At 46.6% G+C, this 16,295-nt stretch overlaps 1 protein-coding gene across 4 annotated transcripts in view; it reads right to left on the bottom strand.

Annotated features, from left to right (window-relative positions):
• LOC147099703 (dickkopf-related protein 3-like) overlaps positions 1-16,295 on the bottom strand; it is a 94,325-nt gene that overhangs the window by 18,595 nt on the left and 59,435 nt on the right. For all 4 annotated transcript variants that reach the window (XR_015073901.1, XM_085969092.1, XM_085969091.1 and 1 more), the window contains exon 5: positions 8,252-8,396. Coding sequence is in view for 3 of the 4 variants with exons in the window: in XM_085969092.1 (XP_085825218.1) it covers positions 8,252-8,396 (145 nt within the window). In the remaining variant the exon portion in view is untranslated. The remainder of the gene's footprint in view (positions 1-8,251; positions 8,397-16,295) is intronic.

Raw genomic sequence — 16,295 nt, 5'->3', positions numbered from 1 at the left:
GTGCCGAGTGGATGATCCATATCGGCCTTCTCCCGAGGTCCCCACCATCACAGAAGCCAGTCTTCAGCCAATTTGATTCACTCACATGATATCAAGAAACGGCTGAGTGCACTAGATACAGCAAAGGCTATGGGCCCCGACAACATTCCAGCTATCGTCCTGAAGACTTGTGCTCCAGAACTAGCTGTGCCTCTAGCTAAGCTGTTCCAGTACAGCTACAACACTGGCATCTATCCAACAATGTGAAAACTGCCCACGTATGTCCTGTCCACAAAAAGCAGGACAAACCCAACCCGGCCAATTACCGCCCCATCAGTCTACTCTCAATCACCAGCAAAGTGATGGAAGGTGTCATCGACACTGCTATCAAGCAGCACTTACTCACCAATAACCTGCACACTGATGCCCAGTTTGGGTTCCACCAAGACCACTCGGTTCCCGACCTCATTACAGTCTCGGTCCAAACATGGACAAAGGAGCTGAATTCCAGAGGTGAGGCGAGAGTGACTGCCCTTGACATCAAGGCAACATTTGACCGAGTGTGGCATCAAGGAGCCCAAGTAAAACTGAAGTCAATGGGAATCGGGGGGAAAACTCTCCTGGCTGGAGTCATACCTAGCACAAAGGAAGATGGTTGTGGTGGTTGAAGGTCAATCATCACAGCCCCAGGACATCGCTGCAGGAGTTCCTCAGGTGTTGCAATATTAATTAAGGAGTCAATTACTGCTGTAAGGAGGGATGATATATTAGCGGGTTCCTCTAATGAGGCCATATGGGTAGAACTTAAAAACAAAAAGGGGGCAAGCACTTTGCTGGGAGTGTACTATAGGCCCCCAAACAGTCAGGGGGAGATAGAGGAACAGATATGTCGGCAAATCTCAGAAAAGTGCGAAAATAATAGGGTAATAATAGTGGGGGATTTCAACTTCCCCAATATAAATTGGGACAGTCAGAGTGTGAAAGGCTTAGAGGGTGCAGAATTCTTAAAGTGCATCCAGGAGAGCTTTTTGAGCCAACATGTAGAAAGTCCTACAAGAGAGGGGGCGGTACTGGACCTAATTCTGGGGAATGTAGCCGGGCAAGTGGTGGAAGTGTCAGTAGGAGAGCATTTTGGCGACAGTGACCATAATTCGGTGAGATTTAAGGTGGTCATGGAAAAAGACAAAGACGGCCCGGAAATAAGGGTTCTAAATTGGGAGAAGGCCGATTTTAATATGATAAGGCAGGATCTGGCCAAAGTGGACTGGGAGCAGCTGCTTATAGGAAAATCCACATCAAAACAGTGGGAGACTTTCAGAAGGGAAATAGAGAGAGTACAACGCCAACATGTTCCTGTAAAGGTCAAGGGTGGGACCAACAAGCAAAGGGAACCTTGGATGACAAGGGATATACAAAAATGCATTAGAAATAAGAGGGGGGCTTTTGGCAGTTACAAAAGACTAAAGACAGAAGAAGCCCTAGAGGAGTATAAAAAGTGCAGGGGCATACTTAAAAAAGAAATTAGGAGGGCGAGGAGGGGCCATGAAATAACACTGGCGAGCAAAATAAAGGAAAATCCTAAGATGTTTTATAAGTATATTAAGGGCAAGAGGATAACCAGGGAAAGGGTAGGGCCCATTAGGGACCAAAGTGGCAATCTGTGTGTAGAGCCAGAGGATGTAGGCGGGGTTTTAAATGAATTTTTTGCATCTGTGTTCACTATGGAGAAAGACGATGCAGACATAGAAATCGGGCAAGGGGACTGTGACATACTTGAACATATTAGCATCGAGAGGGAGGAGGTGCTAGCGGTTTTAGCGGGCCAAAAAGTGGATAAATCCCCAGGCCCGGACGAGATGTATCCCAGGCTGCTGTGGGAGGCAAGGGAGGAGATTGCAGGGGCTCTGACACTAATTTTCAGAACCTCTCTGGCCACAGGGGATGTACCAGAGGACTGGAGAACAGCTAACGTAGTACCATTATTCAAGAAGGGTAGCAGGGATAAACCAGGGAATTACAGGCCAGTGAGTCTAACATCTGTGGTGGGGAAATTATTGGAAAAAATTCTGAGGGACAAAATTAATCTCCACTTGGAGAGGCAAGGATTAATCGGGGATAGTCAGCATGGCTTTGTTAAGGGTAAATCATGTCTAACAAATCTGATCGAATTTTTCGAGGGGGTGACTAGTGGGGTGGATGAGGGAAATGCTGTGGATGTGGTGTACATGGACTTCAGTAAAGCTTTTGACAAAGTCCCGCATAGGAGACTGGTCAAGAAGGTAAGAGCCCATGGGATCCAGGGTGCCTTGGCGCGTTGGATCCTAAACTGGCTGAGTGGCAGGAGGCAGAGGGTGATGGTCGAAGGTTGCTTTTGTGACTGGAAGCCTGTGTCCAGTGGGGTACCTCAGGGATCGGTGCTGGGTCCCTTATTGTTTGTGATCTACATAAATGATTTGGATGAAAATGTAAAAGGTATGATCAGTAAGTTCGCAGATGACACGAAAATTGGTGGGGTGGTAAATTGCGAGGAGGAAAGCCTCCGGCTACAGGACGATATAAACGGGTTGGTCAGATGGGCGGAAAAGTGGCAAATGGAATTTAACCCTGAAAAGTGCGAGGTGATGCATTTTGGACGGACAAATAAGGCAAGGGAATACACAATGAGTGGTAGGACCCTAGGAAGTACAGAGGGTCAGAGGGACCTTGGTGTACATGTACATAGATCCCTGAAGGCAGCGGAGCAGGTAGATAAGGTGGTTAAAAAGGCATATGGGATACTTGCCTTCATTAGCCGAGGCATAGAATATAAGAGCAGGGAGGTTATGATGGAGCTGTACAAAACGCTGGTGAGGCCACAGCTGGAGTACTGTGTGCAGTTCTGGTCGCCTCACTATAGGAAGGATGTGATTGCTTTGGAGAGGGTGCAGAGAAGATTCACCAGGATGTTACCTGGGATGGAGCGCCTCAGCTATGAAGAGAGGCTGGACAGGCTGGAGTTGTTTTCCTTGGAGCAGAGAAGGCTGAGGGGGGACCTGATTGAGGTGTACAAAATAATGAGGGGCTTAGATAGGGTAGATAAAGAGGAACTTTTCCCCTTAGTGGGGGGGGTCAATAACAAGGGGGCATAGATTCAGGGTAACGGGCAGGAGATTTAGAGGGGATTTGAGGAGGAACTTTTTCACCCAGAGGGTGGTTGGAATGTGGAACTCAATGCCTGAAAGGGTGGTGGAGGCAGGAACCCTCACAACATTCAAGAAGCATTTGGATGAGCACTTGAAATGCCATTGCATACAAGGCTATGGACCAAATGCTGGAAAATGGGATTAGACTGGACAGGGGTGGATGGGCGGCGCAGACACGATGGGCCGAAGGGCCTCTTTCTGTGCTGTAAAACTCTATGACTCTATGACAGTGTCCTAGGCCCAACCATCTTCAGCTGCTTCATCAATGACCTTCCCCCCAACATAAGGTCAGAAATGGAGATGTTCGCTGGTGACTGCACAGTGTTCAGAGTCATTCACAACTCCTCAGATAATGAAACAGTCCATGTCTACATAACAACAAGACCTGGACGACGTTCAGGCTTGGGCTGATAAGTGGCAGGTAACATTTGTGCCAAAGAAGTGCCAGGCAATGACTATCTCCAACAAGCGAGAGTCTAACCACCTCCCCTTGACATTCAACGGCATTACCATCGCCAAATCCCCCACCATCAACACCCTGGGGGTCACCATTGACCAGAAACTTAACTGGACCAGCCACATAAATACTATGGCAACAACAGCAGGTCAGAGGCTAGGTATTCTGCAGCGAGTGTCTCACCTCCTGACTCCCCAAAGCCTTTCCACCATCTACAAGGCACAAGTAAGGAGTGTGATGGAATACTCTCCACTTGCCTGGATGAGTGAAGCTCCAACAACACTGAAGAAGCTCGACACCATCCAGGACAAAGCAGCCCGCTTGATTGGCACCTCATCCACCACCTTAAACATTCACTCCCTCCACCACTGCGTACCGTGGCTGCAGTGTGTACCATCTACAAGATGCACTGCAGCAACTTGCCAAGGCTTCTTTGACAGCACCTCCCAAACCCGCAACCTCTTCCACCTAGAAGGACAAGGGCAGCAGGCGCATGGGAACAGCACCACCTCCAAGTTCCCCTCCAAGTCATACACCATCCTGACTTAGAAGTATATCGCCGATCCTTCATCATCGCTGGGTCAAAATCCTGGAACTCCCTCGCTAACAGCACTGGGCTCAGTGTTAGAATTTAAGGAGTTAAACCAACTAAAAGCTGCAACAGTAGGCAACTATAAGCAGCCCACAGCCCACATACTACAGTATTATACTATCCTGTCAGAGCACTTGTATCACAGCAGCTTCTGCCGGCTTCCAGCTTAGAAAGCTAAAGTACCAGCAGAGGTTACGTAGAAGCTGATGATGTCAGCATTTTGTCACTATGGTGCCAGTGTTTAGTTCTGGATCTGATGTCTGATGTGCTATTGCCATGGATTCACTATCAATTGGTAATGGTTAGGAATCAGACAAGGAACTGGCTTAGCCCGGCACACATTAAACAGAACTGAAGCTTGCACTGAGGCTGAATCTAACCCATAAATCAAAAAACATTATAAAATATCAATAATACTTAGCAATAGGTCACGCCACATTTATAACCTGTAACTGAGTCAGTATTTTAGGCCTAAGCCAAAAGGGCAGATGGAGTGGAGGTTGAGGCATAGCTGGGAGCATGGCATGGGTTCTGATATTTGCTCCACCGATTATGAAAACACTAGTAACTGATGCACATCAGGACTCGGACTTGCATTAAAAGAGAGTCAATTTTGAGGCTGGATTTTCCAGTTGAATTTATTTTAACAGTGATTGGAAAATCTAGGTCTTGATGTCCAGTTTGTATGTTCGGCGATTTCAGACACACTCAGAAACTGGACAGTCCTGTATATTATTGGATGTGTGGCCCCCAACTTATTGTTGTATTCAGGATTTTATGTTGCAAAATTTTCATCTTGGCTTCTACTTATTCCCACTTGCTGTAATTTAAGTTGAATATTTCCTAGCTTTGGCACTGGCCTGTACTTTTCCAATTCGAATTAAATGGGGGGCGGGGGGGGGTTTGGGGGCGGAGAAAGGATGGGTGCAGAATTCTGACTCTCGTACAGAACTCCTCCTTCTCGTTCGAAAGAGAAGTTAAGGATGAAAATATAATTTCAACCTGGAATCTGGATGCCAGTTTCTGTAATTGTGGAATTCTATAATTCCCTAAATTTGAACCTTCAACTAATGTATACCCTGACATTTTTCGCAAAGTAATAGTACCTACTGGCACAGTACCTTCAGGGTAATGCACACTTGTATGCATCATCATAATTATTCTCATATATTCTAATTCCTCATTTACTGTATTGTCAGATTTCAATAACAGATTTCTTATAGCCAGTTTATTGAACTATTGGAGTAATATATCCTGTATTTCCCATTTACTGTATAATTGGGCTATCATGCTGATTATTCCTATGTTACTGAATTTTCAGAGTAATATACTAATTTAATGTATTATTGGAGTAATATACTCTTTATTCCCATTGACTGTATTCTCACAGTAATATGCTCTTTATTCTGTATATTATTGGAGTAATTATTCCCCAATCACTGCATTATTGGGACAATATACTTCATCATCGCTGGGTCAAAATCCTGGAACTCCCTACCTAACAGCACTGTGGGAGTACCTTCACCACACGGACTGCAGCGGTTCAAGAAGACGGCTCACCACCACCTTCTCAAGGGCAATTAGGGATGGGCAATAAACATAGAAACATAGAAGATAGGAGCAGGAGTAGGCCATTCGGCCCCTCGAGCCTGCTCTGCCATTCAATGCGATCATGGCTGGTCATCCAAATTCAGTACCCAGTCCCTGCTTTCTCCCCATACCCCTTGATCCCTTTAGCCTCAAGAAATATATCCAACTCCTTCTTGAATATATTTAATGTACTGGCCTCTACTGCCTTCTGTGGTAGAGAATTCCACAGGTTTACCACTCTCTGGGTGAAGAAATTCCTCCTCATTTCTGTCCTAAATGGCCTATCCCTTATCCTTAGACTGTGACCCCTGGTTCTGGACTCCCCGACCATCGGGAACATCCTTCCTGCATCTAGTCTGTCCAGTCCTGTCAGAATTTTATAAGTTTCAATGAGATCCCCTCTCATTCTTCTAAACTCCAGCGAGTACAAGCCCAATCGACCCAATCTCTCCTCATACGTCATTCCTGCCATCCCAGGTATCAGTCTGGTGAATCTTCGCTGCACTCCCTCCATGGCAAGAACATCCTTCCTCAGATAAGGTGACCAAAACTGCACACAATACTCAAGATGTGGTCTCACCAAGGCCCTGTACAACTGCAGCAAGACATCCTTGTTCCTGTACTCAAACCCTCTCGCTACGAAGGCCAACATGCCATTTGCCTTCTTAACCGCCTGCTGCACCTGCATGCTTACCTTCAGCGACTGGTGTACAAGGACACCCAGGTCTCGTTGCACTTCCCCTTCTCCCAATCTATTGCCATTCAGATAATAATCTGCCTTCCTATTTTTGCCACCAAAGTAGATAACCTCACATTTATCCTCGTTATATTGCATCTGCCATGCTTCTGCCCAATCACCCAACCTGTCCAAATCATCCTGGAGTTTCTCAGCATCCTCCTCACAGCACACACGCCCACCCAGCTTTGTGTCGTCTGCAAATTTGGAGATATTACATCTAGTTCCCTTGTCTAGATCATTAATATATATTGTGAATAGCTGGGGTCCAAGGACCGATCCCTGCGGTACCCCACTAGTCACTGCCTGCCACTCGGAAAAAGACCCGTTTATTCCAACTCTTTGCTTTCTGTCTGCCAACCAGTTCTCTATCCAAGTCAATACCTTGCCCCCAATCCCATGTGCCTTAACTTTACACGCTAATCTCTTACGCGGGACCTTATCGAAAGCCTTCCGAAAGTCCAAATACACCACATCCACTGGTTCTGCCTTAACTATTTTACCAGTTACATCCTCAAAAAATTCCAGTAGATTAGTCAAGCACGATTTACCTTTTGTAAATCCATGTTGACTTTGTCCAATCCTGTCACTGTTTTCCAAGTGCTCTGCTATTGCATCTTTTATAATGGACTCTAGCATTTTCCCCACTACCGATGTCAGGCTTACCGGTCTGTAATTCCCCATTTTCTCTCTACCACCTTTTTTGAATAGTGTGGTAACAGTAGCTACCTTGTAATCAATGGGTACTGTTCCAGATTCCATCGAATGTTGGAAGATGATCAGCAATGCATGTATTATTTCTAGGGCCACTTCCTTAAGTACCCTAGGATGTAGATTATCAGGCCCTGGGGATTTATCGGCCTTCAATCCCATCAATTTCCCAGCACCATTTCCCTACAAATACTGATTTCTTTCAGTTCCTCCCTTTCATCAGACCCTATGTTCCTCGACATCTCTGGGAGGTTATTTGTGTCCTCCTTTGTGAAGACAGAACCAAAATATGTATCTAATTGGTCTGCCATTTCTTTGTTCCCCATTATAAATTCCCCTGATTCTGACTGCAAGGGACCTACACTTGACTTCACCAATCTTTTTCTCTTCACATATCTATAAAAGCTTTTACAGTCAGTTTTTATGTTCCCTGCAAGCTTACTCTCATATTCTATTTTCCCTTTCTTAATTAATCTCTTTGTCCTCCTTTGTTGAATCCTAAACTGCTCCCAATCCTCTGGCCAATTTATATGTCCTCTCCTTGGATCTTATGCTATCCCTAATTTCCCTTGTTAGCCATGGTTGAGTCACCTTTTTTGTTTTATTTTTATGCCAAACTGGGATGAACAAATTCTGCAGTTCATCCATGCGGTCTTTGAATGTTTGCCATTGCCTATCCACCGTCAACCCTTTGAGTGACATTCCCCAATCAATCCTACCCAACTTGCGCCTCAGACCATCGTAGTTTCCTTTATTTAAATTCAGGACCCTAGTCTCTGAGTCAACTGCTTCATTCTCCATCTTAATGAAGAATTCGATCATATTATGATCGCTCCGACCCAAGGGGCCTCGTACAACAAGATTGCTAATTAATCCTTTCTCGTTACATAATACCCAGTCTAAGATGGCTTTGCCAGCGACGCCCACATCCCATAAAAAACTAATTAAAAATATATATATATTTATATAAGAGATAAAAGTAAACTAAGCAAACTGTTACTTACATATCTGTTTGGTGCAACATAGGCCTGTATCACAGTCGTGTTGTCCAGTGCAAATCCTTCCAATCTCACCTCTGGATGTGCCAGATGTGCACTTTCCCCACACACATAAATATCCTTGGCCACACTCCGCATCTCGGGAACATTCCTAACAAAAGTACAATCACAGATAAAAGATAGATTTTTTTCCACCAATTTTCCTGCTCCCTTCCTCTTCATGAGCGTTGATTCTTGTTGTGATACTCTTTCATGGCTGCCCTCCAATCTCTCATCAAAGGCCATTTTTTATGTGTGGGCCAAAACAGTGAGTGTCAACAGGCTATTAGATCATGGAGGTGCATCACAGCCAAGACAGATCTTGTTCTCACTGACATTCACACGCACACTTCCAGCAGGCTTCACTAGCTAGCGATCAGGAGTAGGAACTATGGTTGATCTTCCCCGTGCCAATCTTGGTGCTAAGGGCAATTGTAAGGCCCTGCCTCCACACTGGCTGTGATCAGCTAGCTGAGCATGTGGCCAGGATTGAATCTGGGGCTTTCCTGTCTATTCACTGTCTGAACCAGATGGATGATCAGGGAGCCAATGGATGGAATATTTAATTGGTCTCTTCTGTATGCTATTTCCAAAGAAAATAATTTTAAATTGGAGTCTTAAGACAATATGGAAGCAAGTCAGCCAATGTAGAATTGGTGTTTAATGGATCATTGCTCACTACTGAAAAAGTGGGACATTCTCTGGAGCCCTGAGCACCACTTCATCTCAGACATCATCCAGCAGATCCATAGGGAGCAGACTCTCATGTCTATTTGCAAGTAATACGTGCTGGTTTCTTTTGTGCCAATTTTACCCCATTTACACTTTCCATTTAAATTCCCTAGTACAGTAATACTTGACGTAAGAAAACTACTGGGCACTTGGTCAGAGTATTAAACAAGGCTTTAATCGACTGTTTCACAACATGGAAGTCTAGTTATCCTTCACTAGTTCCTGTTTACAAAATGTCCCTGAGCAAGCTGGGCCCATGCCCAAGTATTTATACTCTCCCTGGACAGCGCCACCAGCAGGCCGCCCAGTATATTTCATAAGTCATTTCTACATGAATGGCACGATTTATGTCATTCTTCCCGCCTGAAAGATTGGAAGGACGGCGGCTTCTTTCTACCAAATTAGTCGGACTAAGAATAGACGTAGTCGTTTGGATCTCCGTTGGTGGGCGGAAGGCACGTCTCCTCGGACCGTGTTTTGGTCCCTGGGTCGCTTAGTTCGTACCAGTGGGCTGGCAGAGTCCGTGTCGCTTTGATCGACCTGAGGGGGACTGGGGAGATCGTGGCTCCGGGTGCGTTTGGATATCTGTTGGTGGCCGGAAGGCACGTCTCCTCGGACTGTGTTTTGGTCCCTGGGTCGCTTAGTTCGTACCAGCGGGCTGGCAGAGTCCGTGTCGCCTATATCGACCTGAGGGGGACTGGGGAGATCGTGGCTCCGGGTGCGGGCCCCCACAGACGCAGAGCTGGCTTCACCCTGCCCAGTAGTCGGTGACTGACCGGCATCCTGGCTTCGGGTGGCCATCCCACGGGGAGCGCTCTGTTCCCCGGGTTGATCCGGCGGAATAGCTGGCAGATCCCTTGACGTCCCAGGTAGGACGTCATCCTCAGAGGAGCGCAGGGTATCGGCGTCATTGATACGAGTCCCACCATCGATTGGGTCCATGGGACCAGTTGGGCAGGGAGCCAGATCACGGAGTGATACTGCGGATTCCCGGCCATCAGGGTACCGCACGTATGCGTACGTGGGATTGACATCCGTCAGTTCCACTTCGTCGATGAGGGGATCACTCTTAGAGGATTGGACAAATCTTCGTAGCAGCACGGGGCCAGGAGCTGCCAACCATGATGGTACGGATGTCCCATGAGTGGAGCGACGCTGGAACCCGAAGAATCGTTCGTGAGGAGTAGCGTTGGTGGATGTAGAAAGAAGAGACCTGATGGAATGCAATGCGTCAGGGAGCATAGTTTCCCACCTCAGTGCAAAATGAACAACATTCCAAATGATAGCGTTGTATCTCTCAACCTGTCCGTTTCCAATAGGATGATACGGTGTTGTTCTACTTGTGGCGATTCCCCGTTGGGAAAGATAACTTTTGAGTTCACTTGACATGAAGGAGGGACCCCGATCAGAGTGGATGAAATTGGCCGTACCGCAAAGGGAAAAGACCTGATCGAGGCATTTGATCACTGTGGAAGTAAGCATATTGAGACAGGGGAAAGCAAAGGGAAAGCGTGAATATTCGTCCACCATAGCAAGCAAGTAGGTGTTTCGCGTTGAGGAAGGCAGTGGCCCCTTAAAGTCAATGCTGAGTCGCTGCATAGGCTGTGTAGCGTGTATGAGCGAGCCATCCGACGGACGGAAGAATTGCGGTTTTAATTCCACGCAAATTCTACAAGTGGAGCATGTTCTTCTCATGTCTTCCGTAGAAAATGGGAGATTTTTAGATCGCACAAAGTGTAACATACGGGTAACGCCAGGATGGCATAATTCAGTATGAAGATCCGCAAGAGTCGAAGTTGACATAGAAGAGCAGAATGCACGCGTGAGGGTATCCGAGGCCACATTCTCTTTGCTGGGTCGATAATGTATGCTGTAGCCAAAGGCGGCCAAGTCCATCCTCCAGAGCTGTATTTTGTTATTCTTGATCTTAGTGCGTTTCTGGTTATCCAGCATAAAGGCCACGTAGCGCTGATTGGTTATAAGCGTGAAATGGTGACGAGCGAGAAAATTACTCCATTTACATACTGCTTCGATGATAGCCGTAGCCTCCTTCTCGACAGGAGGATAATGGAGCTCGCTACCCTGCAAAGTTCTGGACAGAAATGCAACGGGTCGACCACCTTGATTCACATCCGATGCATCACACTCGACCACGAAAGGGAGATTTTCATCGATGGAACGAAGCGTGGCTTTTTCCAGTTGTTGCTTGAGGAGGTCGAAAGCTGAAATAGCCGTTGCCTTCAACAGAAATGACTTCGCGTGAAGCAGGGGCTGGATCTTATCAGAAAAGTGGGGTATCCACTTCGCATAATAGGCGAACATGCCGAGGGCCCGACGAAGAGAGCCGAGATTCGTAGGAGGAGGGAGCTCCTGAAGCGGACGAAGTCGCTCCAGATCCGGTTTGATGACACCATTGCCCACCCAGTAGCCAAGGATGTTGACTGATGGTACTGATTTCACAGATTTGGACTCATTTAAGGTTAAGTTGCGACAACAGAGAACGTCAAGAAATTTCTGGAGGTTGGCATCATGCTCCTTCTGGTCATGACCAGCAATGATGATATTATCCAGATATGGAAAAGTGTCCGTTAAGTTCTCCTGTTTGACTAGGCTATCCATTGCCCGTTGGAAGACGGCCACCCCATTGGTGACCCCAAATGGAAGGCGACAAAACTGGTAAAGCCGATCATTGGCCTCAAAGGCCGTATACTTTTTGTCAGAGTCCTTTAACGGTACTTGATGGTATGCACTCTAAGTCAAAAGTTGAAAATACCTTGTAGTTGTCAAGGTTATTGACCATGTCATCGATGCATGGTAGTGGGTAGGCATCCAGGTCGGTATACTGGTTAATAGTTTGCGAGTAATCGATGCAAAGACGTTTCTTGTGTTGCTTCAGAGGATTTTTAACAACGACGACTTGAGCCCACCAGGAAGATGAACATGGCTCAATGATACCGTCAGCTAGAAGGCGAGAGATCTCTGCCTCGATAAAGGATAGATCATCTTGGCTGAAACGTCGTGATTTAGTGACTATGGGCTTACATCGGGGGGGGGGGGAAAGATTGGCAAACAAGGAGGGCTCGTCGAGCAAAGCCACCGAAAGCGCATAAAACGGTACTTTGGAAATAGTAAGCTCCGGTTTTGACCCTCCAAACTCAAAAGTGAGTCTTTTGTGTTGTTTCTGGAAATCCTGTCCCAGGAGCACATCACTGCATAGGTTTTTGAGCACCCCGAGCCGGGTGGAGGAATAAGTGCAGCCATTGAGAATAAGGTCGACAAGACAAAAGCCGGAAGAGTTGGTGGTCAGTGTCGTCAGAGTCATTGCAATTTCCCTGTCCGAGGGGTAAATACGCAGTTTTAACTAAGCCTGCTCACTGATGAAGCTGTCAGAGCTGCATGAGTCGATTAGTGCACTCAAAATGTGTCCATTTACTGAAACCTTCGTGGCTGCATGGGACAGGCTTTGGGGAAAAACAGCTGTGATGGGAGGAGGAGTAGTTTTACCCTTGACAGTTGTAACCTTAGTAGTGGCTCTTGGGGGAGGAGCAGTTTTATAGATAGCAGCTGTAACCTTCGTAGTGGCTCTTGGGGGAGGAGCAGTTTTATAGATAGCAGCTGCAAAACTAACAGGGGCTCTCGATCGGTATACCTTAGAAAAGTGACCTTTCTTACTAACAGGCTCTTGACTGGCATACCTTAGAAAAGTGACCTTTCTTACTGCAATGACTGCAGGTTGCGTTACGAGCAGGACAACATTTCCTATAGTGGAATGCACTTCTACAGAAGAAACACTTGTTTCCAGATTACCAAGATGCCGCTAGGGCAGGGTCGTCATCAGTGAGGGCTTCTGCCTGAGGCCCATTGGAGGAGTCACCAAAAGTGAAAGCAGCAGTCCGTGCACGCAGTAAAAGATAGGCATCTGCATTTTTTTTGCTAAGTCCAGAGAACATGCCTGGTCATAGGCAGCTTGTAACTTGAGGGTTTTATTCTCCAACATATGCTGGCGTATGAAAGGAGACGCAATTCCGTTAATAAAGGAATCACGAATTAACTCCTCCTGGTACTGCTCAGCTGAGACAGCTTTGAGATTACAATCCTTGCTGAGCCTGCGAAGCTTTTGAAGGAATTCGTCAAGTGATACCCTGGGTTGTTGTTGAGTTATGACCAGTAGATGCCGAGCAAAAATTTCGTTTGGGGCCTTAACATATAGTTGCTGTAGTATTTGGATAGCGGAGTGATAGTCTACACAGTCTTCGATATAATCAAACACATGAGGGGATACATAATTGGCAAGTATCTCTAACTTATCACCACACACTCTGAGGAAGTTGCTGAAGGTATGGTGTTTCCATACCTTAGCCGTTGTAGGTGAATTCGGGTCCAGGTCAAGACGGGCGGGTCGGAGTAGTTTCTCCATGATGGATTGATTACTACCTCTGGTTCCCTTCTACCATTTGAGTCGTAGCCGCCTGTTCCCAAAACCACTCAGAACGTGGAACAGCAAACAGTCGATTAAATTGACGTAAGAAAAACTAGGCACTTGGTCAGAGTATTAAACAAGGCTTTAATCGACTGTTTCACAACATGGAAGTCTAGTTATCCTTCACTAGTTCCTGTTTACAAAATGTCCCTGAGCAAGCTGGGCCCGTGCCCGAGTATTTATACTCTCCCTGGACAGCGCCACCAGCAGGCCGCCCAATATATTTCACAAGTCATTTCTACATGAATGGCACGATTTATGTCAATACTTTCTTAGCATGTTTTGAAGTGATAATCTGGGTTATCTGTACCTATAATCAAATCAAATCAAATCAAATCAACTTTTATTGTCATTGTTAGTGCACAAGTGCAGTACAACAAAATGTAGGCTTGCGGCTCCCGAGAGTGTACATTTGGATTAAGACATTTAAACATTCAACATACATTTGGCTTGTAGTATATTAACATAAATATGACCATAATAAAGTGCATTGGCAGATGTGCAGGCTTTAGAGTTTATTTGTGGAGTTCAGTAGGATGACAGCCCTAGGAAAGAAGCTGTTCCTAAATCTGGTCGTACGGCTGCGAATGCATCTGTAGCGTCTCCCAGATGGTAGGAGGGCGAACAGACTGTGGCTGGGGTGGGTAGGGTCTTTGATGATGGACCGTGACCTCCGTAGACAGCGTTTCTGGTATATGTGCTCTATGGTCAGTAGCCGGGTGCCGGTAATGCGTTGGGCAGTTTTGACTACCCGCTGCAGGGCTTTCCGGTCATAGTAGCTACAGCTGCCATACCATACTGTGATACAGTTTGTCAGGATGCTCTCTATAGTGCAGCGGTAAAAGTTAGAGAGGATCGGGGTGACAGATTACATCCCTTCAGCCTCCTTAAGAAATATAGGCGCTGCTGGGCCTTCTTCACCAGAGAGGAGGTGTTGAGGGACCAGGAGAGGTCTTCCGTGATGTGGACTCCGAGGAACTTAAAGCTGTCCACCCTTTCCACCACAGCCCCATTGATGTGGATGGGGGTGTGACTTCCGCCTTTGGACTTCCTGAAGTCCACAATGATTTCTTTTGTTTTCTTGGTGTTAAGGGCCAGGTTGTTATCGGCGCACCACTTCACGAGATGCTGGACCTCCTCCCTGTAGGCTGACTCATCGTTGTTGGTGATCTGGCCTACTACCGTGGTGTCATCCGCAAACTTGATGATGGTGTTGGAACCATTAACAGCCACACAGTCGTGGGTGAAGAGGGAGTAGAGGAGGGGGCTCAGCACACATCCTTGTGGGGCCCCCGTGTTCAGGGTCGGGGGGGGGGGAGGTGTGGTTACCTAATTTGACAGACTGGGGTCTGTTTGTTAGGAAGTCCAGGGTCCAGTTGCAGAGGGAAGTGTTCAGGCCAAGAGTTTGGAGTTTGGTGGCCAGCTTGTTGGGGACGATAGTGTTGAATGCTGAGCTGTAGTCTATAAACAGCATTCTGATGTAGGTCTCCTTACCATCTAGATGATTCAGTGCCGAGTGTAGAGCAGTTGTGATTGCATCCTCCGTTGATCTGTTTGCACGATAGGCAAACTGGTGTTGGTCAAGGGAGGCAGGAACACTGGCTTTGATGTGGGCTAAGACCAGTCTCTCGAAACACTTCATTATGATGGGTGTGAGTGCAACAGGTCGATAGTCGTTCAGGCACGTCACAGCCGTTTGTTTTGGCACAGGAATAATGGTAGCGGTCTTGAAGCATGTAGGGACTACATGCTTCAAGACCGCTATATACTTCAAATCCAGGAGCGCTACGATTGATTGTAGCGTCCCTGGTAGAGATCTGCTAATTCAGTACAAATTAAGAATTGAATCTTGGACTTCTGGTCTGTATGCCTTAGTACTACACCATGTAATGCCTTTTCCGTTGAGCTAGGGGTACTTAGTATATTCCCTGTTGGCCAACTGTGGCCCTCACCAGCTTGTGTTGTCTCCCTGGCTAAGATTCAACCCAGCCTTTTTTCTACTGCATTTTACTTTATTCCCACTGCTCATCCCAATCTTGCTCCCTCTTCTACCAAGACTGGCACTGTTAAGTGTTTCCTTTTAAGATCAAATTTAAATGAAAGGTTTCTGAGAAAAAAAACATACTTACATGTCGAGAGACAACCAGAGGACTGAACTACTGGTAGATGTCTATTTCTTAATTAGCAATCTAGCCAAAGGATTCTGATGTTTGCGGAGCAGTTTTACACTGAGTAGCTGGTGCAGAGGTGAGCGGGCTGATCGGAGGACCTCCTCATTGGACTGCTCGTGAGCCTGGCCAAATTAGCCATTAACTGGTCCAGGCAGCGGGCGAGGGGGTCGTTCGGCCCGATTACCTGCCTCTCTTCCGCAGCCATGTTTGCGCCCAGGTGGCCCTGGAGATGGAGCATGCGGTGTCCACCGGCACGCTCGAGGCCTTCCGTGACCGGTGGGCGCCACGGGGACTGGAGTGCATCATCACCCCAGCCAACAAAATTTTAATTTAATTTGTTAAGTTTTATTTAAAGTTTTATTAGTTACAGATCATATGTTTTAGCACCCAAACCTAAAATAAAGTACACTGAGTAGCTGAGGCATACAGACCTGAAGGTCTGAGATTCACTTCCTAATCTGCTGAGTTAGTAGACTACCTCATACCTTGGGAGCAGTTGGGATGCTGCAATTGGCTTCAGTGCCTTTGGGTTAGGGAGGGAAAATTCCACATTGGTTCCTGTTTTTGATCACTGTCCATAAACTACTGCTGGAAGTTGGTGTATGTAAGGTAAGTATAGGATTGGACT

This window comes from Somniosus microcephalus, chromosome 28 (assembly GCF_052327205.1).
Source record: "Somniosus microcephalus isolate GS21.2 chromosome 28, FLI_Smic_1.0, whole genome shotgun sequence".
Classification (NCBI taxonomy): domain Eukaryota; kingdom Metazoa; phylum Chordata; class Chondrichthyes; order Squaliformes; family Somniosidae; genus Somniosus; species Somniosus microcephalus.
This window is presented reverse-complemented; position numbering and strand designations above follow the sequence as displayed.